At 33.9% G+C, this 13,284-nt stretch overlaps 1 protein-coding gene across 2 annotated transcripts in view; it reads left to right on the forward strand.

Annotated features, from left to right (window-relative positions):
* Positions 1 to 705: 705 nt before the first annotated feature.
* KLHL1 (kelch like family member 1) overlaps positions 706 to 13,284 on the forward strand; it is a 323,324-nt gene continuing 310,745 nt past the window's right edge. For both annotated transcript variants that reach the window (XM_090257994.1, XM_090257995.1), the window contains exon 1: positions 706 to 1,205. In XM_090257994.1, the coding sequence (XP_090114120.1) occupies positions 706 to 1,205 (500 nt within the window). The remainder of the gene's footprint in view (positions 1,206 to 13,284) is intronic.

The following is a 13,284-nucleotide window of genomic DNA, read 5'->3' on the forward strand; positions in this document are numbered from 1 at the left end:
TTCTGGAATATTTATTTTTCTCTTTTACAAACTGACTATATAAAACCACTCTTCTGCACCTTGCAGAAGGCATTTGACTTTCCCAGAAATACCAGGCAAGCTCTCAGAGCATTCTCGGGGAGGCCAGGGACAGGGGCGCAGGTGCACGGCGAAGGCTCGGGCGGGGGGAGCGCTTCTTGGCGACTTGGGGCTCTTTCTCTCTCCCCCGCCCTCTCTCTGCGCTTTCCAGGCACTGAACTCAGCTGCAAGGATAGGAGAGCCCACACCTTCCCGACTGAGGCTGTGCCACGGGCGCATCCCAGGGAGGTGTATCCATTTACCGCAGCCTCCGGAGCTTCGGAGCGCTCAGATCTGCCTCCCTCGTGCATCTTCAGCACCAGGGTCGTCCCTCCCTCCGTAATCACGGGGCACCTGCCCGGGGACCGAGATTATCAGCCCTTGGCGTCCCGCTCCTACCTCTGCTCCTAGCCCGTGGGCTCCCCCCGCGCGAGTCCTGCGACCTGACCGCAGCTGAGCCGCGCAGCTCTGCCGTTCGCGCTTCGGTCCTCGCCTGGTAGGGTGCGCACCCTGTCTCGCCCCGTCTACTTTGGGGACACAGAGAGCGCTTCCAGCCTCCTCCAGCCCCAGGCTCTGCTGGCCTCCCCACCAGCTGGCCCGTCCACTCCCGCTCCAGCTGAGCTCCTTTTGCCGTCCTTGGCGTCAAGCATGTCGGGCTCTGGACGAAAAGACTTCGATGTGAAGCACATCCTGCGACTCCGCTGGAAACTCTTCAGCCACCCGTCGTCGTCCCCGGGCAGCCCGGCTGGGGGCGGCTGCTTGCAGCAGGACGGGAGCAGCAGTTTCGAGCACTGGGGACCTAGCCAGAGCCGCCTGTTCAAAAACCAAGAGAAAGGCAGCGTGAGCACATTCTGGAAGAAGCCTTCCTCTTCTTCCTCCTCTTCATCTTCCTCGCCATCCTCTTCCTCCTCTTCCTTCAACCCACTGAATGGCACCCTGCTGCCAGTGGCCACGAGGCTGCAGCAAGGGGCGCCAGGGCAGGGCACCCAACAGCCGGCCAGGACCCTCTTCTACGTTGAATCCCTGGAAGAGGAGGAAGTGCCTGGCATGGACTTTCCTGGGCCACATGAGAAAGGGTTGGTCCTGCAAGAGCTCAAAGTGGAGCCGGCCAGCTCGAGCCAGGCAACAGGTGAAGGATGTGGACACAGGTACAGTAAGTCCCCACGGGACATCCAAGCATCTCCCACTCCTCACGCGTTTCCCCGACCCTCGTGTGCTTTGGTAGTTAGTAAGTCTGAAATGTTTCAGATGGGCCATTTTTATGGTTAAGAAATACCAGCGGGGGTTTTATTACCCCAGCCGTAATTTCGTTAAAAGTTTGTTCGTTAATTTCTTTTGGCTCAAACATATTGCTTTTCTTTTGCAAGTTTTTAGAGTTGTAATCACAAATTGAACATATATTCATTTTGGTAACTCTCTAGATTGAGTGGTTCTCATATCTTTGAGAAAATAGTATTCTGTCATTATCTATCATTAAATTGTAACAGTCGAGTTACCTGATGTGAGGTGAAACTTGCTTTAAACACCACTGAAATGCATCTCATATACTGGCCCAGAAACTGACTTAGCATGTTACCTGGGATCCCTGTGGCTTGAATATATATTCCAGGAGGAATATGGTGGCCAAAGCGAGGCTATTGGACCACAGTGTTATCTTCTCTCTCTTATTTTCTCCATGAAATACAGTGTCATTTTCTCTATCCCAACTTTCCTTTTTATCCAACTTTACTTTTGCTTTGTTCAAATTCCTAGAATTAAACTGTTGCTGAGCCCCTTGGCCTTCAGTTTGCCTGGTTTCCTGATTTGTTGGCTCACTGGGATAATGTATACTTAGTAAGCAGGTCAATATTATTTCTTGTTTATTTCTAATGTTACACCTCTTTGAGTAGAGTTCCTCTTTTTAAGACTTATAGAAAACTTTCACACACAGGAAACTCCCAAGTTTTACATTTTTGTAGAATGACTCATTATTCTGCACTAGATTGTTACCAGTATTGGCATGTAGGGAGGATATGAAAAGATCTGCATTTGTTTCATATGGTACCAGACACATTATTAAAGATAAGTATAGGAGAAATAGGAAACAGCAATGAACATATTAATAAACTTAATTACCTCCCAATAACAAATCAGAAACAACTTTTTAACTTGGTTGATTGAATTAGCTTCTTGTGAAATTAAGTCACAAAAACAATAAATAAAACAAAATAATATATAAGTGTACTTTAATAATGTTGACAAATGTGAGATTAGAGATACAAAGAAATCCTTAAATTATTTCAATTATATGGATTAAGTGAATTTAAATTTGAATCTTAATAGCTTTGAACATAAAAAGTAATATTTTAAGACATTTAATATAATGTAAGATATAACAGTAGAGAGGAAGTAGTTTTACTTGCAATTTTCAAGTATGTCAAAGTTTTTTTTCCACATATAAGAGAGCAAATGTAGTTACCTATTTCTCAGTTAAGATATTTCTTCACAAATGTTATAACTTTAGGCACCAATTATACCATGAAGTTATATGATTTATGTATTCTCTAGTTACCTATAGTCTTAAACCTATTATTTCTTAAAATAAAATATGTTGGGTTTTATCCCCTTTGGTTGAGAAAGTATAAAAGTTATTTATTTAGTTAGTTAGTTTTGGCAAATAGTTTATAAATATTTAGCAATTTAGTTTATATATTTAAAATGAAGACTAAATATTAACTAATTACTACTTTATTAATTTTGATGTTGTGACTCAGTTCAAGGAAAAAAGTAGGTTAAATTTTGTTTTGTAAAATATTCAAATCAGCTTAAAATACTTGATCTTCTGGGAATATTAATGTTTGATCATTAAAATAAAACAACTTTATAACAAATACATTACTATGTAAATGAGGCATATTTGGCATAATTTTTGAAGATATTCCTGCTTAGTTGGAGAATTTGAAAATATTAATAGGATATTTATATAAGTCATAAAAAATAAAGCCAATAACTTTAACAACTCAGTTAGGGAGACACTTATCAGACTTAATTTTCAGTACCTCATTTTCAAATATATATCATTGTTTTTATTCACAAAGAGTTGTAAATAAAAAGTATTCTGAAAATAAGTCTTTTACTACCTTAAATCATAGTTACTATTAGAATGGGGGTCTCCTATGATATTCTGCATATGTAAAATACTGAAATCAAGCCTAATTTTATTTTTAAATTTTTATTAATAATTAAATCCTTTAATTTAAATTTCTTGCTGGACAAATCAGCACTGATAATATTCTCAGGGGTATTATATGATCCTAAACCTTCATAGAACTTTGGTTCTGTGACTATGGTTGATTGAATTTACACTACTGAACTTAGTAATAGTTATTATCAATATGTATAATATTAATATGTGGTAAAAATAAGGTTCATTTCATGAAAGAGACATTTCCAAAATTAGATATTGAATGGATAATAATATGCAAAATAATTTGTAATGTTGATTTACTTTTTAAATTTAATCTTTGTTGTATTTTTTCCATTAACATTTAGCCGCTTATACCCATCTCCCCCCAGCAATCACCACACTGCTGTCCATGTCCCTGAGTCCTTTTTCCTTTTTCCTCAATCCTTCTACCCCCTGACCTGTTTACCCCACTAGCTGTCATCTGCTCTCCATCTGTGATTCTGTTTGTTTCTATCATAACTCATGCAGTAAATCTATATAATGTTTATAATGATAAATGAGTATGTAAACTACATAAACCCTGCATGATAATTTTGATTACTTGGATCATTATTATATCATCGTACTGTGATGTCATGTTTGATATTTAGCAATTTGTTTTATTAATTCTGGCTTCTATGCTGAAATTTATGTTCACATATAAAGGAAGAGTTGCCCTCTTTTTTGTTCTCTTTCCTGATTTTCTAATCTCTTTATTCATCTGGTCTCTTACTAGTTAGGAACATTGTTTTAGACAAGTATAAACAGCTCAGTTGGTTCAACTTGTTCAATCAGCAGCTGGAGGATGCTCAGGGTAAAGCAGCCCATATTCTCAGAACTCTAGAAAGATCAGATTATCATGAAGTTGAAATGTAAAGTTAGCAGGAAGATAGTTGTGAGCTAATTTATTTTCCAAACCCAGCTTTTGTCATATTCACCCTGCTAGACATAAATAAACAAATCTCAGTATCTAATACCTTGACCATTGTACCATTAAGATTTCTAACTTTTATAGTGATAGGCTCCTGACAGTTTTCTGTATTGTATGAACTTAGTTGTTGGAAAGTGTATAACTTCCTAGCTATTCAGATCAGTATATGTTTTGATGTGGATAGTTTTTTGAAAATTCAGTATATAATAAACTAAGAAACTAAAGAGAAATATTTATATCAGTGCATTGTGTAGAGATGTGAGTAGGGGAAAAGATGTCATGTTTAACTGCTTGTTTTTTTAGTTTTCTAAATTCTCACAGAGTGCAGTGATATGATTCCATGGTTTTAGTTACTGTCCATAAATCGTATTTCTAGAGTTGTAACTCAAAGCCTAGATTTCCCCTGACTTGTGGTCTCACACATCCAGCTCTCTGCTTGAGCTCTCTGGTGGATATCACAAAGACAATATAATACAACATATAGAAAGTTGAGCTCATAATCTTCCTTCTCTCTTGCTCAATGTCCTTCTCTGTCTCAGAGGTTAGCTCTCCATATATTAGTTTGCACAAACCAGAAATATAGGATTATATTTGCCTAAATTTTCTTTCCTATCACTTTCAATATTCTATCTAGCCCTGTCACTTTCACATGAAAAATGCTCCCCATATCTATCCCACACATTTCCATCTCCATTGTCTATACCAATTCTAAGATACTGTCCTCTTTCAACACAACTTCTGCAACTGCTATCTGCATCATCTTTCCTCATTAATTTTGCCACCTCTAATTCACTGTCCATATGAGAGTCAATGAAAACTATAAAATAAAAATCTGAACTATTTCGTCACATCCCTGGCTCTCCTCCCTCTGATCCCAAGAAACGTTTCCACCGTCCTCTGAACTCAATTCGCACTTTGACCATCTAGGCCCCGAATAACTTGTCCCTTGTCTGCTATCTAAGTCTTTCAACCCAAAGCTTCTCATCACCATCTGTCCTTCAGACTCCATGGCCTTTATCATTTTTCTCTGCTTTTGGGCCTCACAAATCTGTCACTGGTCCTTCTATAGCAACTTTCTTTTCATTAACCTACCCTTTCCTGAATTTATTTCTATTCATCATTGAATGTCTTGAATAAAAACTTTGTACCTTTCTCAGAAAAGCATTCATTGATCCCCCAGGCAAAAACTTTACTTAAAAAAATTTAAGGCATGTTATCCTCTTGTTTTATTTTCTTTGGATAACTGCTCTCTACTTGTTATTTAACACTTTATTGTAGTGTGTAATCAGATATTACTAATTGTGTTGCTTTTATTGTTTGTCACTAACTATAGTTGCCAGAGGGCAAGCTGTTTGTTTCATTCATAATTTTATCCCTACCTCAGAACATGTAGTTACTCAATAAGTACTATTGAGTGAAAATATTTGTCATAATCATAATGAGTGATATTGTTTAAGACCTTGTTATTTGGCAGGTAGCATGTTGACTATTTATATTTTGTAATTTAATATTCAGAATGGTTCTATGATTCTGGTACAGTTACATACTCCTTTGTAACAATGATTATATAAAAGAGTAAACTGATATATAAACAGATAATTAATTTGCTCAGAGTCTCAGACTTTTAAGTAATACAGGTGAACTTTTGTGTGTGTGTGTGCAATTCAATTTTTTAAAAATTTTTCAAATTTTAATTACATTTATTGTGGGACAATGGTTAATAAAATTATATAGATTTCAATTTTATAATTTATGTTTTTTTTATATTGCATTATTTACCACCCATAACTTTAAAATCTCCTTCTGTTGCCCTTTGCACTTTCTTACCTCTGCTGGACTTTTAGTCTTTGCTATTTAATTCCAGGCACCATATTTCAGGCCACTTTGTCAACTCTTCTTTCCCTTTGCTTCAACAAATAAGCAGAACATAAAAAGGAGGCTCTAACTAAGGTTATTATAAAGGAGTTCATTTTATTCCCTTGGTAGCTTGTGTTTGAATGTTTAGCTAGACTTCTTAAAATGAGAGTAATGCACAATGCCTGTAAGTCTCAAAGAAGACTTCTTAGCCCAAGTTAGAAAACACTTATTCATTTTCTGAAGAACAATACATAGGAAGCATTTTACTGTATAGTTAAACAAAAGTATGAGGAACTAACTTAGACAAGGAAAATAATTTAATTTTGGAGTCCAAAAGAGAGCTTTATGATAGAAAATCTGCTTCAGAAGGTCAGAATAATTGATATAGAGAAATGTCACAGAAAGGCAGCACACACCATTAGAACCTTATGGGAAGTTGGTGGGACCTGAAAGAGATATTAAAAATGAAAAGTAATCAGCCTTGTTTCAAAAGAAAAAAAAACAATTTTAAAAATAGTAAGGAACTATTGCTTCAGAAAGGTAGTTCTAAACTGTGCTTCTCTGGAACACTAAAATGAACTAATGTTCATATTTCCCCTGGCCCCCCAATTTTGTGGTGAAAAAAAAAACAGTATGGAGTGATATTACTCAGTCTTATGTTTTCTTTGGTAATTTATCATAGGCTTGGGAATTATGTAGCCTATAGTTATTTAAGGCAGAAGAAGCAAAAACAATACCTTGTTTGAGGAAAGTTTTTTTCTTACCTATTTCAGGATGGATTTCTCAATATTACATGGTATTCTGCAAAGAAGTGCACAATTTCCAGGTGCCCTTCCTTCTGAACAAGTTTGCTTCAGGCAAACTAAGAAGATCATAAAGGAAAAAGAAAAAAGATCACTAGGTTTGATTTGCAGGTACCCAAAACTCCAGGGTTTTCTGAAAGAAAGCTGTGACTATAAAGGCAAGATGATATAAATACAACCATTAATTATAACAATAACGAACCAAACTAACTGAAACACTGTATTCTGGTTTTCATTGATAAATTTCTAATAAATGTTTTGTAAACTACATTATTAACAGCTTTAAAGTTCTATTTTAAATATTTTAAAAATAGTAGCCCTTGCTGGTGTGGCTTATGGATTGAGTGCCAGCCTGCAAAGCAAAGGGTAGCTAATTTTATTCCAGTCAGAGCACATGCCTGGGTTGTGGGCCAGTTCCCCAGTTGGGGGCAAGCAATCATTGTATCTCTTGCACATCAATGTTTCTCTCCTTTTCTTTCTCCCTCCCATTCTCTCTTTCTGAAAATAGATAAATAAAATATATATTTTTTAATTTTAGGAAAAAAAATATAAATCCTCCCAATCCAATCAAATTCAGCTTTTGGTTAATAGAATATAATATTGATCAGATATTTGTTTCTATTGATTTGTTTTTTCCAAGTCTCATAGATAATTTGTGTATATGGGAAGATGTGCTTCTAACAACTACATGTTAAATTCAATTTTATTGTTTTTTTACTAATAGTTCATATAAAATTTTTAGAAAACTGAGTTCTTCAGTATAATTTAGAGTTAAATCAAGTTTCTAAACATGTAAATATGCATCATTTTAAGTGAAGTTTTAAAGCAATGAGGTTCTATTGATATATATTTTTTACCATCCAAAATTACTCTAGATATTTTTTGTGGTAGTTGTCATAACAAATGCTCTTGAAGTTATATATTAATTTAGGCCAGATAATAATTAATATACCTTTCTTAATTTTAAAATAATGTTACTGAGAACTTTAAAGACACTATCTAATGTAGACATAGACAATCTGAGCAGATTAAAGATGGTTTTGAAGATCTTGTAATTCAAGTATAGACAAAACAAACAAACCAAAGTCTATTGTACTATATAGTATTGATTATTGATGCTAGCTATCTTTGCAGACTTCTGTGACCAGGATTTAAAAACAGTTTGATCTAAATGTTTATGAAAGTTTAATAAAGGTTACCTCAACCAGACAGAATGTATGCTATGATCTTAGAATCCCAAGAAGAAGATGTTTTGAATGGTAAGCCTACGTGGCAAATAATTTTAAAAGATCATGTCACAGAAATAATGTTTTTTTGCAACTGATCTTAAAGTCTTCAATGACCTTAAAGAGTGAAATGAATTGGAGTTAATTCTAAATTCAACCTTTCCTATTCTTTTGGTGGTCTTAATTCAATTCCAATAACTGGTTTTCATAGAAATCTTTCAGTTTGATTTTTTTTATACTTGTGACACTTTGTCCTGGTAGATTACCTTAGCATCTTTTTTTCCTTAGTGCTTTACTAGGCATTTTCATCTTCACTAAAATATGATGTAACAACTTAAATTACAGGATCAGAAGTTTGTAAGAATTTATATTACATGAGAAGGGAAGAATTAAACTATTTTATAGTTGTTCAAGAGGTGCATGCCAAGATCTCTTTGTGTCAATAATACCTTTTGGTTTTTGTTTTGGTTTCCCTAGTAGATTCCAATCTTATTCAAATGTCCAAGAGGTCTCTTTAGATTAGTACTCACAAATATCAAAACTTCAGAGAAAATGGGAAAACTGTTTTTTGTACCTTGTAGTTTTGAATTAATGAATATAAAACATCCTGAATTTCTAACTCTGAGATACAACTTTGAACTATATTATTTTGAAAATAATCTGGAATTGTTTTTATCATTTGCAACAAAACTTAGATATGATACCTACTTTTTCAGTTACCTTACCTTTGATGTACTAGTGTGTAATTACTATAGAGAAGTTTACACAAATTAGTGCATGGGTATCTGGTACTTGGTAATCCACTAATGATTTTTAATAATTTACTTATACAATTTTTTTTCTCAAAATGCATAATATTTTCATATGATAAATATTTTATGATTCTGTTATAGCAGTTTCGGGATCAATGAATTGTGTTGAGTAACATAAATATGCCCACATTATCTTCCTAGAAACTACAAAAATTTTAAGCAGTTAAGATTAATCAAATATTGTGTCAAATAATATTCTAATAACTTTATTCAAGTCAGGATAAAAGAACTGGTTCCCTTGTTTCTAGCTAAAATAGAATAAAAGGAACTTAGCTTATCCTCTCACCTGAAATAGCAACAAAGAATGAAAAAAGGAAGGAAGAAAAAGACAAAAAAAACAAACAAACCATATATAGAAAAACAGAAGAAATAAAGACAAAAGATAAAGGAAGGAAGGAAGGAAGGAAGGAAGGAAGGAAGGAAGGAAGGAAGGAAGGAAAGAAGAAAGAGAAAGAAAGAAAGAAAGAAAGAAAGAAAGAAAGAAAGAAAGAAAGAAAGAAAGAAAGAAAGAAAGAAAAAAAGAAAGAAAGAGAAAGAGGAAAGGCAAGGCAAGACAAGAAAAGAAAAAAGGGGAGAAAAAGTATGTGAAACAACATTTTTCAAGACACTGAACATCAGACAATGAAGGAAATGGTTACTAAGGTATGAAAAACAAATTAAACAAGTCCTATGTTTTCCCAGATCACTGTTTGAGTGATGGTCCATGCACTGTCACAGGGAAACCCAGGAGGAACGTGATAATCACACTGGATTAAAGAGGTGGAGCTCAGTGTCCAGAAGGACCAAGACAGAGTGTCTTTTAAAAGAAAGCTGTGTACATGGTTTTCTGACCACTATGCTGTACAACTGAAACTAAAACAGAATAGTGTTGAATCTGCACTGTAATTGGAAAATGGAAAAAATTAAAAAATCAATTAAATGGAAAGTCATCAGCATGTAGTTGGTTTTAAGATCCATGGTGTGATATTTTACTAAAACTGTGTAAGATGTCACCATTGGAGACAGCAGTGTGAGGGGTACATGGGAATTGTTACTATTTTTGCCACTGCTGGTGACTCTATAATTATTTAAAAATAAAAATAAAAATAAGTAAAATAGAGCTGCATATAGAGAACACTTCGGAAATCTGTGAAGGGGTCTCAATTATTCAGCAGACCAGTATTCAGTAGAATACTGGCAAGTGCATGTGTTTAAAGAAACTGTCCACATCTTAGGAAAGAACCATCTTAGAGAGAATAGTACCTATTCTTAACAATCAGAATGTAAACCCTCATGATTCATGTGATCATAAAAATGTGTGGAAGTCTATTTTGTTAGTAATAGGAAATAACTAGTCTTAAAATAAATACTGCCATGATACCACTTAATATATTTCAACAGTAAAATGCAAAAGTATTAAACTGTTTCCAAGTAGTGTAATTGTGCTTTGTAACAAAGTTAAAGAATAATTCTGATATTCATAAAGGTAAATTTTTTAATGTCTGATCCAGTTGAAGACAAATAGGCAACAAAGAAGTGAAAAAATATAAACCACAATGAGAAGCAAAATCAATTCAATAAAAATGGCCCCAAACAGTAACAGACAAGGACAGTAAAACAGTTAAAACCATATTCCATATGTTCAAACAGTTAACTAGGGTCATGATACATATGAAGAAATGAACATCAAACTTCTAGATGAAAATAAGACAGCAATGCTTAAGATGAAACATATACTAGATAAAATTAATGACAAAACAGAAATTGCAGAAAACCATGATGACCTTGAAAACAGTAACAAAATTATCCAAAATGAGTCAGGGAAAAATGACACCAGTTGACACAAAGAAATAAAAACCACCAGAAATAGTAACTATTTGTTAAAAAAACAAGATTACTCCTTGTTATTTTAATCTAGAACACTTGAAAAGTAAATGATGATTAAGAAAACAAAAGACTGTAATATGAGGTTTTCATCATATGTGTGACAATAATGGAATTAAGACTGGGAAGGGAGAAATGTGGTTATAGAATTGCAAGATTCTTACACTAGATGTGAAGTAGTATATCATTTGAAGGTAGTCTCAGAAGCGTATGATACATCCCAAAGTAATTACTATATTGACAAAACAATAATAATAAGCTAGTAATCCAACAAAAATATAAAATGCTGTCATAACATTATTGAATTCATATAATAAAAAAGGAAATGGTAACAAAGATAAAACACAGTGAAAATGCACAGAATGCACAGCTCAAAATAGACTGAAAACTTACAATATCAATAATTACATTAAAAGTAACTGTTAATATAGCCATAATTAAAAGTAGAGATCATGAGATTGCATAAAAAGTCAGACCCAATTATCTTTTGCTTACCAAAAATACACTTTAAATATAAACATTAATATCAGTTAAAAGAAAAAGGATGAAAAGATATAAAATTCTAAGACTAATAAATGAAGTTAAAATGTATTAATAGCACAGAAAGTATATCTCAGAATAAAAAAAAAATCAACCAGATAAAAAATATGAAAAACCTACAGCTAACATCACTGTTGAAAAGCTAAGAGTGTTTCCTCTAAGATTTGGAACAAAACGAGGATGTCTTCTCATACCACTTTTATTCAACATTATATTGGAGATGCTAATCTTTTCAATAAAACAAACGTACAAATAAGTCATCTATATTTGAAATAAATAAATAAAACTATTTTCATTTACACAAGAATTGATTATCTATGTAAAGATGAAAGAGTAGTATGGTCTTTATTTTTAGTCAAGTTGTTTATTAGAAAAATCATTTATGGAATCTATAAAAAACATAATGAGTTTGGTAGGACATAGAATCAAAAGTTGAAAGTTGGTTATATTTCTATATATGATCAAGAAACAACAGGAAATTGAAATTATAAAAATAATACATTTTATAAAAATATCAATAAAGTTTGATATAATAACCATCATGAAAAGAGAGGTGAAAGACCTGCCATACACTGAAAACAACTGTGCTGATAAAAAGCAAAAGCATAAGTAATGAAAAGGTATACTGTGTTCATAAATCAAAAGGATTACTATTATTAATATGTTGATTTTCCATTTTATGCTCTTGCTCCCTTTGTCAAATATTAATTGACCACAGAGACATGGATTTATTTCTGGGCCCTCCATTCTGTTCCATTGATTGATGTGTCTGTTCTTATGCCAGCAAGAGGCTGTTTTGATTACAGTGGCCTTGTAGTATAGTGTGATATCAGGTATGGTGATCCCTCCTACTTTGTTCTTCATTCTCAAGATTGCTGAGGCTATTCAAGGTTGCTTTTGGATTCATATGCATTTTTGAAATACTTTTTCTAGATCTGTGAAATATGTGATTGGTATTTAATAAGGATTGCATTGAATATATAGATTTATTTGGGTAGTATGGACATTTTAATGATGTTAATTCTTCCAGTCCATGAACACAGTACATGCTCCCATTTATTTATACCTTCCTTGATTTCTTTCTTCAGTGTTCTGTACTCTGAGTACAACTCTTTTACCTCCTTGGTTAAGTTAATTCCTAGGAACTTTATTTTTCTTGTTGCTATAGTAAATGGGATTTTTTCCCCTAGTTTCTGTCTCTGATATTTCATTATTGGTGTACAAAAATGCCTTTGATTTCATTTACTTTGTACCCTCCTATTTTGCCAAATTCATGCATTAGGTTGAGTAGGTTTTTTGATGGGGATTATAAGGTTTACTATGTACACTGTCATGCAATATATACTAATAATGACAGTTTTACTTCCTCCTTTCCAATTTGGCTGCCTTTTATTTCTTTTTACTTGATTGATCACTGTGGCTAGAATTCTCATACTATGTTGACTAAAAGTGGTCAAAGTAGATAGATAACCTTGTCTTATTCCTGACCTTAAGAGGAAAGCTTTTAGTTTTTTGCTCATTGAGTATGATGTTGGCTGTAGGCTTCTTGTATATGGCCTTTATTATGTTGAGGTATGTTCCTTCTATTCCTATTTTGCTTAGTGCTTTTATCATAAATGGGTGATGGACTTTATCAAATAATTTTTCAGCATCTATTGATACGATCATGTGATTTTTGTTTATGTGGTATATTACATGTATTGTACCATTCTTGCATCCCGAAGATGAATCCCACTTGATCATGGTGTATAATCTTTTTAATGTATTGCTGGATCTAGATAGCCAATTGTATTTTGAGCATTTTAGCATCTATGTTCATCAGAGACACTGGCTTGTAATTTTCTCTCTTTGTTGTCATTACCTGGTTTTGGAATTGGGATAATAATGGCCTCATAAAAAGAGTGTGAGAATCTTCCCTCTTCTTGAATTTTTTGGAATAGTTTGAGAATAATGGGAGTTAGCTCTTCCTAAATGTTTGGTAAAATTTACC

This window comes from Furipterus horrens, unplaced genomic scaffold (genome assembly GCF_987537825.1).
Source record: "Furipterus horrens unplaced genomic scaffold, mFurHor1.1.pri manual_scaffold_12, whole genome shotgun sequence".
Lineage (NCBI taxonomy): Eukaryota > Metazoa > Chordata > Mammalia > Chiroptera > Furipteridae > Furipterus > Furipterus horrens.